The 21930-nt window shown below is 42.9% G+C and overlaps 1 protein-coding gene across 2 annotated transcripts in view; it reads right to left on the minus strand.

Moving 5' to 3' along the window:
- Nucleotides 1-21930, minus strand: part of SGCB (sarcoglycan beta) — a 41327-nt gene that overhangs the window by 10776 nt on the left and 8621 nt on the right. Inside the window, exons 1-2 of one of the 2 annotated variants that reach the window (XM_056557956.1) lie at nt 13557-13640; nt 3666-3872 (exon numbers count right to left, since the gene is read on the minus strand). In XM_056557956.1, coding sequence (XP_056413931.1) covers nt 3666-3872; nt 13557-13574 — 225 coding nt within the window. In that variant the 5' untranslated portion in view covers nt 13575-13640. Of the gene's footprint in view, nt 1-3665; nt 3873-13556; nt 13641-21930 lie in introns of those variants that run through there. The other variant, XM_056557961.1, reaches the window with a different exon arrangement.

Below are 21930 nucleotides of genomic sequence, written 5' to 3' on the forward strand. Positions count from 1 at the left end.
TTGCAACAGCTGTAGGCACCCTGATTGAAAACCACTGATTTGAATGGATGCAGCTCATTTATTTTTCAATGGGTGGGGTGGCTGATGTGTGGGAGGGAGGAAGATGGAATTGTGGGATTTGTAGTCAAAAAAAGAAAAGTCAAACAGGAAATACCAGTTCACAAAAAGCTAGCCACAGTGTTATGGTAATCTCACAACATAGCCATTTATCCCCAAGACAAGCGCAGATCCTTCCTAAGCATGTCCATTACTGTCTGCCAGGTACGTACTAAAATCACCTTATGGTGAATAACCCCTTTAACATACCACATAGCTGTGGATCGACTTCCACAAAAATGAACACAAAAAGATTTGAGTCATATATACAATTTAACAACCTTATTATAAAAACAACAATGATAAAACCGGGACTATGGCGGGAAATTTATCAAAACCTGTGTAGAGGAGAAGTGGTGCAGTTGCCCATAGCAACCAGATTGCTTCTTTGATTTTTTTAAATCCCTCTGACAAATGGAAAAAGGAATCTGATTGGTTGCTATGGGAAACTGCATCCTTCTTCCTCTACACAGGTTTTGATAAATCTCCTTATATATGTCTATTAGCTGATAAAGATCTGAATGGGCAGCCAGATAAATACCAACATAAGCAAAATAATATAAACACACTGTAATGTCATCCAAATCATCTCTACAAGGGCAAAACAATACCAAGAAAGTGCAAAGTGCATTGCCATAATAATAAGCAGAGTACAGAATGTACAAAATGCATCCCTGGGGTTTACAGAGTTTAATTCACTCAATACCAACTACAATAAGCCGGGATGAACATACCAGGAAGTAAGGTTATCCCCATCTAATGTAATGACAGGCAAACAATCTGATCCCATGTATACTAGGAGTGCTTACCAATGTTAATATAGAAGGTGTTATACTGGAACACTGAACGGCCTTGAGGAAGGCAACAAAAACGGCTGTTCAGGAAATGTTGTCCAGTTGCCTACAGCAACCAATTAAATCGCTTCTTTAATTTTTAAGGGTAGGGTCACACGGAACGGATCCCCAGCGTATTTTACACTGCGGATGACGGACCCTACAGTGTGCCTCCAGCTGTGCCTGCCTGCTCGTAGCGGCAACTGCAAGTCGCTGTGTGCATGCACAGTCTACTCACAGACATCACACAGCCGCTCCCCCTGCTCCCTAAGCTAGACCGAGAGCAGCTGTGATGTGTGCGACGACTCGCAGAACAGTGTGTCTGCTCGTATCGGCGGATTGCCGTTATTAGCAGGCACAGCTGGAGGCACACTGTACGGTCTATCACTGGTGGATGAAGGCCCCTGAAAAATAAAAAAAAGCAATCCGATTAATAACGGGTCAACTTTTCCGCTGCACAGGTTTTGATAAATCTCCCCTCTAGTCACAGTTTTTATCATTGTTGTTTTGGCAATAAAGTTGTTGAATTTTTAAGGTTTTCATAGTTTGGACAATTCTGCAAACGGTGATACCAAACATGTTTATTTTTATTTTGCTTACATTAATTTAAATAGAAATGGGGGGGGGGGGGGATTTAAACTTTTAGTATGGAAGGGGTGCCTCAACTAAGTACAGATTAAAGCGTCTGAGTACTTATATAAATGCAAAATGTTTGTTTTGGCAATGTTTTCAGTATGTTATTATGGCGCATTGAGTGCAGAATGATGAAGGAAAATGTTCATGTTTTTTTCATGTTAGCACAGGGCCACAACAAAGCACAATGGGAAAAAGTGGTCTGAAAACTTTCTGGACACAATTGTATTAAACGTGTCAGCCAAACCAAACATATCTGTCACATATCTGTCAGTTGACCATCTAATGTGTTGGGGGGGATAATCCACCAATATACATATGGAAAGTCAGTCTGTCTCACAGAGAACACATAGTGTGACTGTATACAATGACTCACTGGTGTGGGCAAATGTAGTTGGAATAGTGTCACTGGTGAAGCAGAGTAATGGTGCCAAATGGGGAGAAGCAGGTTCACATCTCACCAGACCATACACACATTACTTTATTGGGATTGCTTTTACTTTAGACTATGCACCCTACAGGCTATCCTCTACTTGCCATTTTCTGCTTCTTTCTCCTCTGTTATGTTGTCTATTGGTATTACTTTTTATCTTAATAAGCCTACTTACCAGCCTTAATATCCGATGCATCATATTTTCTTCCAGAGGAATCTACTGTAATTTCCAGCTACATCACTCATATGTTATATCGATATGGACTTTGTATTCCTCATGCATCATGATCTACTGTTTGTTGTCTCCTAGTACAACAGTCTTACACTCACTATTTTTAATTACACTGTAATAATGCATTTAAATATAAAATTGCGAATGCTGCAGGAGAATTTCAATACCGCTTCCTGCCGTATCCGTGCCATACCTCATTGATTTCAATGAGATGACCGGTGTCAGCCAGTGTCTTCAGTCGGCTCGTTCAGATTGTATCCGGTTTTATGAACCAGCCTGAAAAGCGCAGCAGACCATGGCTTTTAGTCCGATTCAAAAAACAGATATGGTCGAAAAATGAGCTGAATGGAGACACTTTGTGATTCCGCAGCTTATGGAAATCAATGGGGTACAGCATAGATCCAACAGAGATATGGCCGGAGGTGGTTTTGAAATTTTCCCGCCATACCTAGCTGCCAGATTCGCAATCCAAGATGTCAATAAGTACTTATTTGGCTATGATGTCTTGTGTTGAGGTATTGATCTGTATTGATATTAGTTTGCATTACTACTTGATTCAGGATGTCACCCACTGATGTCACTGGGGCTACAATAAAAGTTGGCATTATTTCAGCACTCATCTGCATCCTACTTCCAACTCCAGAGGTTCCCAACCCAATCTTCAAGGCCCACCAACAGTCCAGGATTGGTAATTGGAATTTTATATTTATATTTATAGTTATTGTTCCATTCCAATGGAGTAACTAAAAAAACACAGAATGTTGGTGGGCCTTAAAGGGGTACTCCGCCCCTAGACATCTTGTCCCCTTTCTTTCTGATCGCAGGGGTCCCGCACCCTGTGTCATCTGCTGCACAGAGCAAACTTCGCTCCGCGCCCAATTACGGGCGATACAGGGGCCAGAGTATCGTGACGTCATGATACTCCAGCCCCTGTATCGCCCGGGGGTGAGAGATCGCAGGGGTTCCCAGCAGCGGGACCCCGCGATCAGACACCTTACTCACTATCCTTTGGATAGGGAATAAGATGTCTAGGTGCGGAGTACCCCTTTAAGGACTTTGTTTTCTAATACACTGGGTTACAACTTGGCCAGTGACAGTGGGACCCAGAGAAAGAAAGATCGGGCATGTTAGACTTCAACTGTTCAATCCTTTTGTATTTGGAAAGATATGCTACTGCCCGAGAAGTCTGACAGTGCTTTCTTTCCTTTCCACACTAAGGACACATGCAGGCTTGGGGATTTGGGAGACAGTAAATGAGCGTTCAGCTGACAGCTATCTTATATGTTATGTTATATGTCAACTTAACACGAAAGCAGTAGTTATCGGTGTGTTTGTTGTAGACATTAGGGGCTTGGGTTGTGTAATTCACATAGCAGCAGAGGACACAAACACCACCTTTCCAATGTTTGTAAACACATCTCCAATGGCCTGTACCTACAATTAGGTTGATGACGGCCAAGATAAACAGAAGGACAATGATACAGATGGCTAAGTTGCCTTTCCTGCCTCTCAGTCCTGTTTTATGTAGGCGATCTTCATCAATGGGAATGTATCCAGCTTTAAAGTTACTGTTGTGCTCTTTATTCACATTCCTGCGCTCTACTGCCTTCTCCCGCATTGATTTCTTGACTGGCCCATTGGAGCTCTAGGAAAAGGTGCAAAAAAAAAGAAAAAAACATTTAACTTATAATGTTACAGCCCAATGCACATTCACAATCACAGTCTAAGTGTAATATAAGAAATATGCTACTTGCACGCAATAAGGGCTTTGTAAGCTAAGCCATTCATACCTTATCAAAACCTGTGTAGTTAACCCCTTAAGGACTCAGCCCATTTTGGCCTTAAGGACACAATTTAATTTTTACGTTTTCATTTTTTCCTCCTCGCCTTCTAAAAATCATAACTCTTTTATATTTTCATCCCCAGACTAGTATGAGGGCTTGTTTTTTGTGCGACCAGTTGTCCTTTGTAATGACATCACTCATTATATCATAAAATGTATGGCGCAACCAAAAAACACTATTTTGTGGGGAAATTAAAACGAAAAACGCAATTTTGCTAATTTTGGAAGGTTTCGTTTTCACGCCGTACAATTTATGGTAAAAATGACATGTGTTCTTTATTCTGAGGGTCAATACGATTAAAATGATACCCATTATTATATACTTTTATATTATTGTTGCGCTTAACCTCCCTGGCGGTATGATTCTGTCTGGAAATTTGTACCAAAAGCGGTACAATTTTTTTAACTGAATTTCACATCTCCCTCCGCCCATTTCACATCTCCCCTGTCACATTCCCCCTCCCTTGTCACATTCCCCCTCTGCCTTGTCACATCCCCCGTCACATTCTCCCCCCTCCTTGTCACATTCTTCCCCCCCTTGTCACATTCCCCCCCCTTGTCACATTCTCCCCCTTCATGTTACATTCCCCTCCCCCTGTCACATCCCCCCCTTCATGTCACATTCCCCTCCCCCCTGTCACATCCCCCCCTGTCACATTCCCCCCCCTGTCACATTCCCCCCCTTGTCACATTCCCCCCTTCATGTCACATCCCCCCCCCCCTTGTCACATCCCCCCCTCCTGTCACATTCCCCCCTTTGTCACATTCATCCCCCCTTGTCACCTTCTCCTGCAGCAGAATACACTAGGTTTGCCGGCAGATTTCATACCTAGTGTATTTGCTGCAGAACAAGTCCTTTCCCCTTCAGCCAATCACAGGCTTGACACCACTGCGGCCTGTGATTGGCTGAAAAGTGAAAGGTCCTAGAAGATGAATAGTGAATAGAGGACACCCCGGACCGCACGGAGGGGAACGACATCTGCAGGGACCGGGACTAGGTGAGCAAAAGGTTTTTTTATTTTACTACTTCTTCCTTTTACATTTAGCTCAGTGTTTTTCTAACAGGGGGCCTCCAGCTGTTGTGAAACTACTACTCCCAGCATGCCCGGACAGCCTTTGGCTGTTCGGGCATGCTGAGAGTTGTAGTTTTGCAACAGCTGGAGGCCCCCTGGTAGGGAAACACTGACTTTTAGTATTTTTCTTTACCTGCTCTGGCCGGCCCCCGCAACGGGAGCCGACCAGAGCAGATAATCGCATGTTTTCCCGGGGGCCGCATCGCTATATCGCATTGCTTTTGCGATATGTCGTGCAGCCCGGCCGGGAACTCTGCAATTCTACCCCGAGCGTGACTCGGGGTTACCGATCCTGGCAGGGAAAATTAACCCCGAGTCACGCTCGGGATTACCGCTCAGGAGGTTAAAAAAAATCACAAACTTTTTAACCAAATTAGTACGTTTATAATCCCTTTATTTTGATGACCTCTAACTTTTTTATTTTTCCGTGTAAGCGGCGGTATGGGGGCTCATTTTTTGCGCCATGATCTGTACTTTTTTTGATACCACATTTGCATATAAAAAACTTTTAATACATTTTGTATAATTTTTTTTTAATAAAATGTATTAAAAAAGTAGGACTTTTTTTTTTTCCGTTCACCGTACGGGATCATTAACATTTTATTTTAATAGTTCGGACATTTACGCACGCGGCGATACCAAATATGTCTATAAAAAAAAAAATTGACACTTTTTGGGGGTAAAATAGGAAAAAATGGACGTTTTACTTTTTTATTGGGGGAGGGGATTTTTCACTTTTTTTTTACTTTTACATTTTTTTACATTTTTTTTTTACACTTGAATAGTCCCCATAGGGGACTATTCATAGCAATACCATGATTGCTAATACTGATCTGTTCTATGTATAGGACATAGAACAGATCAGTATTATCGGTCATCTCCTGCTCTGGTCTGCTCGATCTCAGACCAGAGCAGGAGACGCCGGGAGCCGGACGGAGGAAGGAGAGGGGACCTCCGTGCGGCGTTATGAATGATCGGATCCCCGCAGCAGCGCTGCGGCGATCCGATCATTCATTCAAATCGCGCACTGCCGCAGATGCCGGGATCTGTATTGATCCCGGCACCTGAAGGGTTAATGGCGGATGCCCGCGAGATCGCGGGCGTTAGCCATTGCCGGCGGGTCCCTGGCTGCGATCAGCAGCCGGGATCAGCCGCGCATGACACGGGCATCGCTCCGATGCCCGCGGTTATGCACAGGACGTAAATGTACGTCTTGGTGCGTTAAGTCCTGGTGCGTCCTGCGTCCTTAAGGGGTTAAAGGGGTATTCCAGGAAAAAACTTTTTTTTTAAATCAACTGGCTCCAGAACGTTAAACAGATTTGTAAATGACTAATTCTTCTATTCTACTTCTATAAAAAAAATCGTAATCCTTCCAATACTTATCAGCTGCTGAAGTTGAGTTTTTCTTTTCTTTCTAACAACATTGCTCTCTGCTGATACCTCTGCTTGTCTCAGGAACTATCCAAAGCATTAGTGGTTTGCTATGGGGATTTGCTCCTACTCTGGACAGTTCCTGAGACAAGCAGAGGTGTCAGCAGAGAGTACTGTTGTTAGAAAAAAAAAAAAAGAACAACTCAACTTCAGCAGCTGATAACTACTGGAAGGATTAAGATTTTTTAATAGAAGTAATTTACAAATCTTTCTGGAGCCAGTTGTTATAAAAAAATTTTTTTTTCCTGGAATACCTCTTTAACCCCTTAAGGACACATGACGTACTGGAACGTCATGTGTCCACTCCCGATCTATAACGCGGGGCCACGGCGTGGCCCCGCGTCATAGCGGTTCGGGCCCGGCCTCTAACAACGGCCGGGACCCGTGGCTAATAGCGCGCGGCATTGATCGCTGTGCCGCGCGCTATTAACCCTTTAGACGCGGCGTTCAAAGTTGAACGCCGCGTCTAAAGTGAAACCGAAAGCATGCCGGCTAGCTCAGTGGGCTGTTCGGGATAGCCGCGGTGAAATCGCGGCATCCCGAACAGCTTACAGGACAGCGGGAGGGCCCCTACCTGCCTCCTCGTTGTCCGATCGCCGAATGACTGCTCAGTGCCTGAGATCCAGGCATGAGCAGTCAAGCGGCAGAATCATCGATCACTGGTTTCTTATGAGAAACCAGTGATCAATGTAAAAGATCAGTGTGTGCAGTGTTATAGGTCCCTATGGGAGCTATAACACTGCAAAAAAAAAGTGCAAAAAAAAAGTGAATAAACATCATTTAACCCCTTCCCTATTAAAAGTTTGAATCACCCCCCTTTTCCCATAAAAGAAAAAACACAGTGTAAATAAAAATAAAAATAAACATAAATGGTATCGCCGCGTGCGAAAATGTCCGAATTATAAAAATATATCGTTAATTAAACCGCACGGTCAATGGCGTGCACGCAAAAAAATTCCAAAGTCCAAAATAGTGCATTTTTGGTCACTTTTTATATCATGAAAAAATGAATAAAAAGCGATCAATAAGTCCTATCAATGCAAAAATGGTACCGTTAAAAACTTCAGATCACGGCGCAAAAAATGAGCCCTCATACCGCCCCATACACGGAAAAATAAAAAAGTTATAGGGGTCAGAAGATGACAATTTTAAACGTATAAATTTTTCTGCATGAAGTTATGATTTTTTCCAGAAGTGCGACAAATTCAAACCTGTATAAGTAGGGTATCATTTTAATCATATGGACCTACAGAATAAATATCAGGTGTCATTTTTACCGAAAAATGTACTACGTAGAAACGGAAGCCCCCAAAAGTTACAAAATGGCGTTTTTTTTTTCAATTTTGTCTCACAATGATTTTTTTTCCCGTTTCACCGTAGATTTTTGGCCACAATGACTGACGTCATTACAAAGTAGAATTGGTGGTGCAAAAAATAAGCCATCATATGGATTTTTAGGTGCAAAATTGAAAGAGTTATGATTTTTTAAAGGCAAGGAGCAAAAAACGAAAATGCAAAAACGGGAAAAACCCCGGTCCTTAAGGGGTTAAAGTAAAATGGTCTCTGTCAGATAGAAAAACTTTTTATATCTTGTACATCTTGGCAAAACAATAACCTTTCTAATATATTTCATTTCCTTTTTATAGAAATCATGGCTTATTCATAGTACTGCAGCTCAGTCCCATTCAATGGAGCTGAACTGCAATACTAGACACAGCCTGTGGACAGGAATGGGGCAGTTTTAGCAAAAAAAAAGCAGGGATCAGGTGACCGAGACAATCCCATAGCCTTAGGGTGCGTTCACACGGAGTAAATGGAGAGTAATTCACTCTGAAAAAAATGGAGAGTAATTCACGCGAAAAAAAAAAAAATTCCGCAGGAAATTCGTGGGAAATTCACGCGCAATTTGCGCAGAATTGGGCGCTGAATTGCGCGCGGACATGGGGGAGAAAGAAGTGAAGGGTTTTTCAGCCATTTCTGCGCAAATTGCGCGTGAATTGCGTGCAAATTGCCCGCGAATTTCAAGCAAAAACGATGTTGGGCAGATTTTTTTTTTACTATTGACTTCAATTGATTTCTGCTAGCGGATTCCGCTTGAAGAATGAACATGCTCTTTCTTCAAGCGGAACGGAATTCAGCGTCGGAATTCTGCTAGCAGAATTTCCGCAGTGTGAACAGGACAGCAGAAATAACATTAAAGTCAATGGGCAGAGGAGATGGGAATTATTTTGTAGCGGAGAATTCAAGAGGAATGACTCAAGTAAATTCCTCTTGAATTACTCCGTGTGGACGCACCCTTGCACTGAGCTTACCACGCTCTTCTTTCGGCTCATTTTAGCAATTGGTCTAGGTCTGAACATTCAGACCTTCACCGATCACAGCTTTTGACATGTCTTTAGAACCTGTTAAGAGTATTTTTACCTGACAGTGCCCATTTAAGAAGTCTTCTAAGAAGTTTCCTTTACACATTTATGTGGTTCCTGGCTTGGCATAAAAATCACCTATCCTCTGTTGAGTTACTCACTACAGGGATCTAGAAGTTACACCCCCACAGAGACTGTACATTGGGAGCTCCAGAAAATGGATTTCCATTGCCAAGCACCTGCAAGCAAGCCTTAGGTCATCATGGACAATGCCAAGTGTCAGCTAGAGCATTGTACACCCTGCTGCCACTGGACTCTGGAGCAGTGGAAATGTGGTCCCTGCAATGATAAATGCTTCACTATAAGTAATAAATCCCGGCACTCGTGGATTCTGGATGCATCTTGAAAGCTGAAAAAGGCTACCAATCCGGAATGAGATAATGCTTCAATAAAAGAGAAAAGAAATTTCATCCAGAATCCACGAGTGCTGTTATTTATTACTACTATTGTATTTTGCTGCAAAAATTCCCACAGGCACACATCAACATCTTCAAGAAAGTCTTCCAAAAGATAATTCCATAATAAAGGGATATTTCCATATCACACATTTATGGCCTTGTTCCCAGGTTATGTTTTACATTTCTGATGGCTGCAGGTCCCACACCTATCTCTAGAAGGAGGGTACCCCGGCCCTGTCCAGCCTGGTTGCAGCAGGTGACTAGGAAACCCAAAACAGCAGAGACTGTGGGGGAGATTTATCATTGCTTTTAGAGCATTCTTTTCTCTATGTTTTGGCGCAGTTCAGGCACAAGCAGCATATTTAGTGACTTTTATGCGTCTTTTGATATAGAAAGTTCCACTCTTTTTGCCTACCCGTAGAACTTTTCTTTTTCACCATGCAGTGGTCACGTATTAATCATTTGCGACTTTTGTCAAAAGTCGCTATTTTGTGCGCAAAAGGTACTTTTTTAGGCGCTAAGCTACACCACCTACCAGTAGGGGTGAGAATCACTTTTACCTTCCGCAATTTAACCTTTAACCTCTTGTGGATGACAGCGTCCAACTCCCCTTCTATGACACACGTTCAGGAGCTAAGCACGGGTCATAGCTGGGTGGTCCTGTCCACTATCTGCCACCAGGACCCATCTCTAATGCCAGACATCACCGATCACGGTGATACCCGGCTTTAACCCCTTAGACACTGCAATCAAATTTGATTGTAGCATCTAAAATGTAAGTAAAAATGTCCCGGTAGCTCTGTGAAAGTAAATAAAAACACCTAACCTGTCACATTCAGGACCCGGGAAAGTGTCTACTCCCCTCCCTCACAAGCGTCTAGAAAAAGTGTATGTGGTAGAGCTTTTCCCACCACAGCAGAGCTGCGCAAAATTCATCATCCTGCAGCACCTTCTTTATAAATAAGATGCACGCTAGTCAAACCCACCACCCAAATAAACGTGGGAAAATAGCTCTACTGTAGACATTCTTTGATAAATCTGGGCCTGTATTTTTTTGTGGTTCATGTAACTCCCATCAACAATAATGGGAGTGTACCCAGTATCCCCAAGCAGGCAAAACAGGACCATGGGCGAGGGTTCCTCATTCTAGAGACTGGTGTGGGATCCACTTCTATCAAACCTTTATAGCATATCCTGTGGATACACCACAAATGTATGTGATGTGAATATCCATTTAAAGGGGAACTCCAGTGGAAAAGTTATTATTATTTTTTTTTTCTGATCAACTGGTTCCACAAAGTTAAACAGATTTGTAAATTACTTCTATTAAAAAATCTTAATCCTTCCAGTACCTATCAGCTGCTCTATGCTCCACGGGAAGTTGTATAATTATTTTCTGTCTGACCACAGTGCTCTCTCCTGACACCTCTGTCTGTCTCAGGAACTGTCCAGAGCAGGATAGGTTTGCTATGGGGATTTGCTTCTACTCTGGACAATTCCTGACATGAACAGAGGTGTCAGCAGAGAGCACTGTGGTCAGACAGAAAAAAATTATACAACTTCCTGTGGAGCATAGAGCAGCTGATAAGTATTGGAAGGATTAAGATTTTTTTATAGAAGTAATTTAAAAATCTTCAAAAGAAGAGTGTAATGTCCGGCACTGCTGCTGATATTCTCACGTTACTGGACTATGGGACGTGTAGGAGTGTTCCCCGAAGTGTTGGTGGTGCTCTGACTGGTAGTAGCAAATCACAAATCTTAAAGCAAAGAGGAATAGTAGAAAAAGTCGGCAGATTCACCATAAACTTCTTTTCCAGGGTAATTTCTTTATTGCATACTCACATATAAAAAAGCTGATACAAAAGGAGGGAGAGAAGGACCACTGTGGGGGGTATTCACTGTCTGGCGACAGAATCTGTTTCGCTCGGTGCTCGAGCTTCTTCTGGCCTGGCCTGGTCCTTCTCTCCCTCCTTTTGTATCAGCTTTTTTATATGTGAGTATGCAATAAAGAAATTACCCTGGAAAAGAAGTTTATGGTGAGTCTGCCGACTTTTTCTACTATTCCTCTTTGCTTTATAATTTAAAAATCTGTTTAACTTTCTGGCACCAGTTGATTTGAAAAAAATAGTTTTCCACGCAGTACCCCTTTAACCCCTTAACGGCGCAGGACGTATATTTACATGCTGCGCCGGCTCCCGCGATATGAAGCGGGGTCGCGCTGCGACCCCGCATCACATCGCGTCGGTCCCGTCGGTCCCCCAAAAGTTACAAAGTTACATTTTTTCTTCGATTTTGTCGCACAATGATTTTTTTTTCCGTTTCGCAGTGAATTTTTGGGTAAAATGACTAATGTCACTGCAAAGTAGAATTGGTGACGCAAAAAATAAGCCATAATATGGATTTTTAGGTGGAAAATTGAAAGGGTTATGATTTTTAAAAGGTACGGAGGAAAAAACGAAAGTGCAAAAACGGAAAAACCCTGAGTCCTTAAGGGGTTAATGGCAAGATCATATAGGTGGGATTGTCCAGTGCATTGTTTCCCAACCAGGATGCCTCCAGCTGTTTCAAAATTACAACTCCCAGGATGTCCCTAATAGAGGGTGTAGAATATTTGAAAATGAGCTGCCAAGGGGTATACAGCAGAAAAGGTTGGGAGAAGTATAGTATGTTTTCTACCTCCTCTGTGTCACATGACTGCGGTCGCATAATGTAAGGACCCATTCACACTACCAAATCTCTGCCCGAAGATATTCCGGGTGAAGACTCCATCTGTAGCGGGCGCTGGCAGAACAAACCTGTACTAAGATTACTCAGAAATGTCTCCATAGATGACAATGCATCTCCAAGAAGATTCAGCCCACAAAAATACAATAATGAATATGTTTCTTCTTTTGGTGGAGACTAGGAAGCGGAATTTCTACAGCAAGACGTCCACTGTGGAAATTCTGTGTTGTGAATGGTGCAGCAAAATCCCATTGAAAACAATGGGAGGCTGCTCCATTGTATTTTCCAGTGTGGAAAATACATCAGGGGTCATATTCAAAAACTCTGCACATCAAAAATGGTGGCGTTTCGAGTCAAAATTTTGGCACGAAAAACTTGACATCAGATATTCAAAGTGTTTTCCATGAGAATTATCCAAGGTTTACACTAGTCACACCAGTTTTGCAAAAGTGGGCGTGGCTATGTAAATTTTATGTCTTATATGATATGATGTCAAAGGGGTGAGGGTCCATTTTACATTAAAAAAATGTAATTTATTGCTAGTGTAGAAATCACAGAAATGGTTGTAGTTTTAGTATTTTTTTTCTTCTTTAGTTTTTTGGTAAAATGTGTTATTTGATCAATTATTGAAATATAAATTATTATTGGAAAATGTTACAAAAAAATTAATGTTTTTTCATGGTCACTTGCACCTGAACTCACACTTAACCCTTTAAAGGACAACTGCAGCGGCATTACACTTATCCCCTATCCACAGGATAGGGGATAAGTGTTTGATCGCGGGGGATCTGACCGCTGGGACCCCCCCCCCTCCCGATCTCCAAGGTGAGCGCTAAGGCGCGTAGCGTCAACCTAGAGGTCGACGGTGATGCCCTGTCTCCCCCCTGTCCCCATACAGTTCTATGGGGGATGCGGGGAGGCACGAACACTGCCTCCCCGCCCCTCCCATAGAGATGTATGGAGGAGGCGTGCCGGCCACAACGTCAACGTTTTGCAACTGCTGGAGGCACACTGGTTGAGAAACACTGGATTTGTTACATCCAAGAATACGATGTTCTCCAACCAATGGCTCTCCAGCTGTTGCAAAACTACAATTCCCAGCATGGCATGCTGGGTGTTGTAGTTTTGCAACAGCTGGAGGAGCACATGATGGGGGACATTGCAGTCAGTGATCTATACCCATCACACAGGAGTATTGGAGATAACCCAGCCTGGTATTAGTTGCATTGAGTAAGACAACAACCTCCAAATATAATAAAGCCATGTTGATCCCTACAATAAGCCTCTCCCATGCAGCTGCTGCTCTCCTATAAGCATCTATACATACAGCACGCCAGGCTTTTTAGTTATTTATTGCAGCTAAACCCCCGGCTCCTCTACCCCCTAGAGCCGCCTAGCCCCTGGAATCACTCCGGCATGCAGTCAGCTCAGACCGACCTGCTCGGCCGCCGCCATCTTGCCTCCGCCCTGATCCTGACAGCAGCAGCAAAGAGGCGGTGTCGGACTATACCACCAGCAGACGGGGGAAGCACAGTGCCGAGCGGACGTGTAATATACAAGGTGTATGACTATTTCTACAAAGAAAGAAAAGCTATCAACACACCGCATCATTAAATACATTTTAACGTTAAAGTGTAATTTAAAATTCAGCTTTTTTTTATTATTTTTTTTACCGGCGGGACCTCCCTCCCCTCCCAATAGGGAATGGTTTCTCCCTGTGGTCCATAGGAATGTAGTGGTGGGAGAAGCTGACATTCTGGGCTATTTTGGTTTGTGGTGGGGACGCTGTATAAATAGCCTGGTCAGGAGGCTTATAGGATGGGCACATGAAGCTGACATTGGGACTAAACCATTACCATACAATTAGAGGAAAAAGTTACTATGGGGGATATTTACAAAATGTAGTGTTAAATGGGCATAGTCATTAAAACTAATTTTCGCTATTGCACTCCTCATGGTAAATAAAAAAATCTTTCTAATGTACTCAGTTTAAAAAAAAAAAAAAAAAAGAAGTTTCCAATGTTTTATTTGTGTTTAAAAAGCTGCCACTGGGTGTCTCCCTAATCCAAAATCAGGAAATGAATGGGGGGGGGGGGGGGGGTGCAGCCTTAACCAATCATAGCTAATCACACAGTGAACTCCTCTGGGCTGTGTGTAACAGAGTGAGGGAGGAAGAGGAAGTTCTCCCCTGTATGTCCTGCTGGGTAACGTCCCTTCCCAGTCTGTGAATCTGACTGAGCCTGAGCAGAAAATACAGAGTAATATCAAGGTAGAAAATAAAAAAATAATAAAAATAAAGGCAGGGGGTGGTTTATCATGATGGGGGCAGTGAACTGGGAGGATTATAAAATTTAACAAGATCATGACAGGTACTCTTTAACCCCTTAACGACACAGGACGTTTATTTACGTTCTGCGCCGGCTCCCACATCGCGTCGGTCCCGGCGCTCATCAACGGCCGGGACCCACGGCTAATACCACACATTGCCGATCGCTGCAATGTGCGGTATTAACCCTTTAGAAGCGGCGGTCAAAGCTGACCGCCACTTCTAAAGTGAAAGTGAAACTATCCCGGCTAGTCAGTCGGGCTGTTCGGGACCGCCGCGGTGAAATCGAGGCGTCCCGAACAGCTGACCGGACACCGGGAGGGCCCTTACCTGCCTCCTCGGTGTCCGGTCGACAAATGACTGCTCAGTGCCTGAGATCCAGGCAGGAGCAGTCAAGCGCCGATAACACTGATCACAGGCGTGTTAATACACGCCAATGATCAGCATGAGAGATCAGTGTGTGCAGTGTTATAGGTCCCTATGGGACCTATAACACTGCAAAAAAAAGTAAAAAAAAAGTGTTAATAAAGGTCATTTAACCCCTTCCCTAATAAAAGTTTGAATCACCCCCCTTTTCCCATAAAAAAAATAAAACAGTGTAAAAAAAAAAAAAATAAACATATGTGGTATCGCCGCGTGCGTAACTGTCCGAACTATAAAAATATATCATTAATTAAACTCCACGGTCAATGGCGTACGCGCAAAAAAATTCCAAAGTCCAAAAAAGCTTCTTTTTGGTCACTTTTTATACCATTAAAAAATGAATAAAAAGTGATCAAAAAGTCAGATCAAAACAAAAATCATACCGATAAAAACTTCAGATCACGGTGCAAAAAATGAGCCCTCATACCGCCCTGTACGTGGAAAAATCAAAAAGTTATAGGGGTCAGAAGATGACATTTTTAAACGTATAAATTTTCCTGCATGTAGTTATGATTTTTTCCAGGAGTCCGACAAAATCAAACCTATATAAGTAGGGTATCATTTTAACCGTATGGACCTACAGAATAATGATAAGGTGTAATTATCATGCACTGCGTAAAAACGGAAGCCCCCAAAAGTTACAAAATGGCGTTTTTTCTTCGATTTTGTCGCACAATTATTTTTTTTTTTTCCGTTTTGCCGTGCATTTTTGGGTAAAATGACTAATGTCTCTGCAAAGAACATTACGCAAAAAATAAGCCATAATATGGATTTTTAGGTGGAAAATTTAAAGTGTTATGATTTTTAAAAGGTAAGGAGGAGAAAACGAAAGTGCAAAAACTGAAAACCCTGAGGCCTTAAGGGGTTAACCCCTTAAGGACTCAGCCCATTTGGGCCTTAAGGACTCAGACAATTTTATTTTTACGTTTTTGTTTTTTCCTCCTTCAAAAAATCATAACTCTTTTATATTTTCATCCACAGACTAGTGTGAGGGCTTGTTTTTGGCACGACCAGTTGTCCGTTGTAATGACATCACTCATTTTACCATAAAATGTATGGCACAACCACAAAAATACTATTTGTGTGGGGAAATTAAAAAGAAAACCGCAAATTTTGGAAGGTTTTGTAAAATGGCACAGTAAAAATGACATGTGTTCTTTATTCTTTGGGTCAATACGATTAAAATGATACACATGATAATATACTTTTCTATTTCTATTGTTGTGCTTAAAAAAAAATCCCAAACTGTTTAACCAAATTAGTACATTTAAAATCCCCCTATTTTCATATAAGCGGCAGTATGAGGGCTCATTTTTTGCACTGTGATCTGTACTTTTTATTGATACCATATTTGCTTATATAAAATTTTTTATACTTTTTTAATACATTTTTTTTGCAATAAAATGTTATAAAAAAAAGCAGCTATTTTGGACTTTTTTTTTTTACGTTCACTCCGTTTACCTTACGGTATCATTAACATTTTATTTTAATAGTTGGGATATTTACGCACGCGGCGATACCAGATATGTATAGAAAATATTTTTTTTACACTTTTTGGGGGTGAAATAGGGAAAATGGGACAATTTACATTTTTATTGGGGGAGGGGGGATTTTCTCATTTATTTACTTTTATTTTTTACTTTTTTCACTTTTATTTTTACACTTTAAAGGGGTAGTCCAGTGGTGAAAAACGTATCCCCTATCCTAAGGATAGGGGATAAGTTTGAGATTGCAGGGGGTCCGACCGCTGGGGCCCCCTGCGATCTCTCTGTACGGAGGCCAGGCTCTTCGGCCAGATAGCGGGTGTCGACCTCCGCACGAAGAGGCGGTCGACACGCCCCCTCAATACAGGAGGCTCTGTACAGGAGATCGCAGGGGGCCCCAGCGGTTGGACCCCCCGCGATCTCAAACTTATCCCCTATTCTTAGGATAGGGGATAAGTTGTTCACCACCGGGTTCACCACTGGACTACTCCTTTAATAGTCCCCATAGGGGACTATTTATAGCAATCATTCGATTGCTAATACTGTTCAGTGCTATGCATAGGACATAGCACTGATCAGTATTATCGGTGATCTTCTGCTCTGGTCTGCTCGATCACAGACCAGAGCAGAAGACCCGTGGAAGGGGCAGCGGAGGCAGGTGAGGGGACCTCCGGCTGCCATGCTGGATGATTGGATCGCCACAGCAGCGCTGCGGGCGATTAAATCAATCATTCAAAGTACCGCGATGCTGCAGATGCCGTGATCTGTATTGATCTGAGATCGCGGATGTCCACCATTACGGGGGGGTCCCTGGCTGCTATCAGCAGCCAGGAACTGCCACGCCTGACGCGAGCATTGGAGCGATGCATAGGTTATGCATAGAACGTAAATGTACGTCCTGGTGCGTTAAGTACCAGCTCTCCTGGACGTACATTTACGTCCTGTGTTGTTAAGGGGTTAAAGGGGTATTCGAGAATTTTTTTTCATTTGACTATGCTGCAGGGGCTGTAAAGTTAGTGTAGTTCATAATATAGTGTCTGTACCTGTGTGTGACGGTTTTCTCACAATTCTTATGTAATTTTCACCCCACTATTTATTTTTAACAGCCTATAAAATGACTGTTGTCTCAGATTTTCCCAGGTTGAAATGTGGCCGAGACCTGACTCACTACTCAGCTGATGACAGGGAGCCTGTCTGCTTCAAGCGATCGCTTGGTGGGAGAGAGATCAATCTGCAACGAATGCAACAGCTGTAGGCACCCTGATTGAAAACCACAGGGTGGGGTGGCTGATGTGTGGGAGGGAGGAAAATGGAATTATGGGATTTGTAGTAAAAAAAGAAACACCAAACAGGAAATAACAGTTCACCAAAAGCTAGCCACAGTGTTATGGTAATCTCTCAACATAGCCATTTAGCCCCAAGAGAAGCGCAGGTCCTTCCTAAGCATGTCCATTACTGCCTGCCAGGTACATACTAAATTCACCTTATGGTGGATAACCCCTTTAAGTTATTTTGTTTTCTAATTTTTTTAGGTGGTGGTTTGGCGCTGTTGTGTTATCAAGATGTCACATAGCATTTAAACATTTTGGTGCATAATAAACCTTTACTGTCGATCTTCCTTAGTGAAGGCTTTTTTGTCTGTGGCACATAATTTTTTCCAAGTGTGGTCTGGCTTTGCGTGGCTATGTGCCCAGCCGGACCACTTTGCGCCAGCATAATGTGCCCAAAATCAAAATCATGCTTAGTAAATAGCTAATCACTGCAAAAGTGTAAATTGAAAGTGTTCTTAACTAGTGCACTTTTAGAATTGCTTTATCCAAAAAGTCACAAGACAATCACGCAAAATAAAATACCTGCGCCAAACACCTCCACCCCCTAAGTCCCCTTCCCATTGCACCATTGGTAACAGTATTGCAGGACAAAATGCTTAGTTTTATCTAAAATGATAAACCCCAAAACATCTCCCACTAATTTAAATGGGCAATGCTAGAAAAAAAAGATGTGCCACCTATTGTATTTTGTAATGACATCACTCATTTTACCACCAAATCTACGATGAAACAAATAATAATCTTTGTGAGGCAAAATTGAACAATTGAACTACAACTCCCCTGCCCCTAACCCCCCCCCCCCCCCCCCCCCAACACACACACACACAAATTTGTAAATTTAGGAGGCTTTACTTCTTACATAGTGTATACACTGGTCCAGATTTATCAAACTATGTGATTTTCCCATAGCAACCAATCACAGATCAGCTTTCACTTTACCAGAGCTTGTTAGCTGAGCTGTGATTGGTTGCTGTGGAAAATCTGGGCCAGTATCTTAATTTTGTAAATCTATCCAGCTACAATAATAACCAGTTTATATAGGTTTAATTTTGATTTACTACTTTATTTACAATTATAACTTTTTGTACAAAGCCGGAACCAATGGGCTATAAAGCACAATCAGCACCTGAGCACACTTCATAGACTGGGAGAATGCTACTTACTACTTGAGACTACTTACCCAGCTTTTTAAAAGTATGACTTATGAACCACAAGAGTTTCAGAGTAAATCATAGTGTGTCGGATCAGGTTCTCTGCACTTGTTTTATGCTGTATGCAGTTTGAGCAACATAAAACAGGTGACAGGTTCCTGCTAAAAAATAAAAATATTATATATATATATATATATATATATATATATATATACGAAGACACTTCATAGCCAGAACTATTATCCACATACCAGATTCTATGATGATTTTAAGGGGTTTTCCCAGCCCCAAAAGTTAACCCCCTACCCCCAGAATAGGGAAATAAGATGATTGGGGAATATGATTGATGGAACCCCTGAGAACAAAGGAAAACTGTCCCCCTGAATAAACAGAGTGCATCACACATGTATGTGCGAGCACTGCATTCATGCCAGCACTGCATTCAATTGCTGCTTAGACATAATTGGTCTCTCACGTATCTAGTCATCCACAGTCTTTACAGTAACACACATATATTCAAATGCCAGACCTTTAAATAAATACAGACCTGAACCTCAGACCTAATTAATACAGACGCCAGACCAGATCCCATAAAATAATACAGACCCCAGACAGTTGGCACTGTAAAGGAGGTGGAGCCAGCAGCCCTCATGGCTGCATTAGGTATACCAGACTCTAGTGTACTTTGTATGCCAAATACTCTAACCAGCTATGGGACCTGTGTCTGTCATATACAAAGGCTGGCTAGTGCACCAAGAGCAGGAAAAAGGACACAGTGGAGCTTGTGGGGCTGCAACAGGCCTGGTGGCAACCTTATTCTCAATTCCTATAGGTCACCTAGGTGACCCAAAAATAACCCAATTTCCCATATATCCCCAAAACTTTATTATTAACTCATAAATTAGCACACAAAATTGTTTTAAAACCCAGTGTTTTTCGCTCCTGAAATATTGCTCAGATGCTATACAGCACTCCCAATATTCATAATCGGTGTACTCCTGCAGTGTGTACAACCAATGCAGGAGCTAACACTGATATTTAAAATCAAAGCTCAGCCCCCCTCAACATGTTTCGCTGCTGGACGCAGCTTTGTCAAGAGGTTAGCGGGCACTGAGGTTGGAACGCCAAAACCGGGGTTTATAAAAACTCCCCTTGATGACATCAATGAAATAGAAGCTAGCTACTGATTGGCTGGCACGCCATCAGTCCTATCCGCTTGCTGTCATATTGTTTGACAGTCCTTTTAGCCTGTAGTTGTGATCGCTGATCAGCGAATCAAATTCTCTGGTGCAATATCCACTTGTGATTGGTTAGCTATATTATGACGTATGTGCGCGATGAATCCTGCGCCGACACTTAGTGCACGGGCGCTCAGAGATTCATTACCTGCGCGTTGGATCCTGCGCGGACACTCTGTATGTTTTATTCTGAGCAATACTGAGCGAAAAACACTGGGTTTTAACCCCTTAACGACGCAGGACGTATATTAACGTCCTGCGCCGGCTCCCGCGATATGAAGCGGGATCGCGCCGCGATCCCGCATCATATCGCGTCGGTCCCAGCGCTCATCAACGGCCGGGACCCGCTGCTAATACCACACATCGCCGATCGCGGCGATGTGCGGTATTAACCCTTTAGAAGCGGCGGTCAAAGCTGACCACCGCTTCTAAAGCGAAAGTGAAAGTGACCCAGCTGCTCAGTCGGGCTGTTCGGGACCGCCGCGGTGAAATCGCGGCGTCCCGAACAGCTGACCGGACACCGGGAGGGCCCTTACCTGCCTCCTCGGTGTCCGATCGGCGAATGACTGCTCCGTGCCTGAGATCCAGGCAGGAGCAGTCAAGCGCCGATAACACTGATCACAGGCGTGTTAATACACGCCTGTGATATGTGTAAAAGATCAGTGTGTGCAGTGTTATAGGTCCCTATGGGACCTATAACACTGCAAAAAAAGTTTAAAAAAAGTGTTAATAAAGGTCATTTAACCCCTTCCCTAATAAAAGTTTGAATCACCCCCCTTTTCCCATAAAAAAATAAAACAGTGTAAAAATAAATAAAAACAAACATATGTGGTATCGCCGCGTGCGTAAATGTCCGAACTATAAAAATATATAATTAATTAAACCGCACGGTCAATGGCGTACGCGCAAAAAAATTCCAAAGTCCAAAAAAGCGTATTTTGGTCACTTTTTATACCATTAAAAAATGAATAAAAAGTGATCAAAAAGTCAGATCAATGCCCTCAAACCCTCGAAATCACCTGGTCCAGACGGCATCACCAACGAATTCTATAAGCGATATGGCCCCTCGGTGGCCCCCTTTCTGACCAGGGCCTTCAATAGCATTAGAGAAAGTGGTATGCCCCCTGGCAAGATGTTGGAAGCCCTGGTCGTCACTATTCCTAAGCAAGGTAAACTGCTAGATAGCGTTGCCAATTACAGACCCATATCTCTCTTAAATAGTGATATCAAATTGTATGCCCTAGCTCTTGCCGCTAGGCTGAATAAGGTCTTGCCGGACCTGATACATAAGGACCAGGTGGGCTTCGTTAGAGGGCGGCAGACGGTTGACGGCACAAGACGCTTTCTCGATATTATTGCTGCAGCACATTCCGGTCGGACGCCCTCTCTCCTGCTATCCTTTGATGCGGAGAAGGCGTTCGACCGGGTACATTGGGGATACCTGAGGGGGGTGTTGCGCAGATTTGGCTTCCCTCCCCCACTAGCTTCTGCTTTCATGGCTCTTTATACGCACCCTTCAGCCAGAATCTACACCATGGGTACCCTCTCTGACAGCTTCCCCCTTAGTAACGGTACTAGACAGGGGTGCCCCTTGTCCCCCCTTATCTTCACTCTGGTCATGGAACCGTTTGCGCAGTCTACTAGAGATTCTTTGGACGTCTCAGGGGTTCGTATAGGTAGTATAGATCATAGAATCGGCTTGTTTGCCGACTATGTCATCATCTGTCTTTCCAGCCCTATGAGCTCTTTGGGCCCAGTAATGAGACTTATTGAGGCCTTTGGTCTAGTTAGCTATTATAAAATCAACCCCACGAAGTCCTGTATTTTGCCACTACACATACCTACTGATCAACAACGC

Source organism: Hyla sarda, chromosome 1, assembly GCF_029499605.1.
Source record: "Hyla sarda isolate aHylSar1 chromosome 1, aHylSar1.hap1, whole genome shotgun sequence".
NCBI classification, from domain to species: domain Eukaryota; kingdom Metazoa; phylum Chordata; class Amphibia; order Anura; family Hylidae; genus Hyla; species Hyla sarda.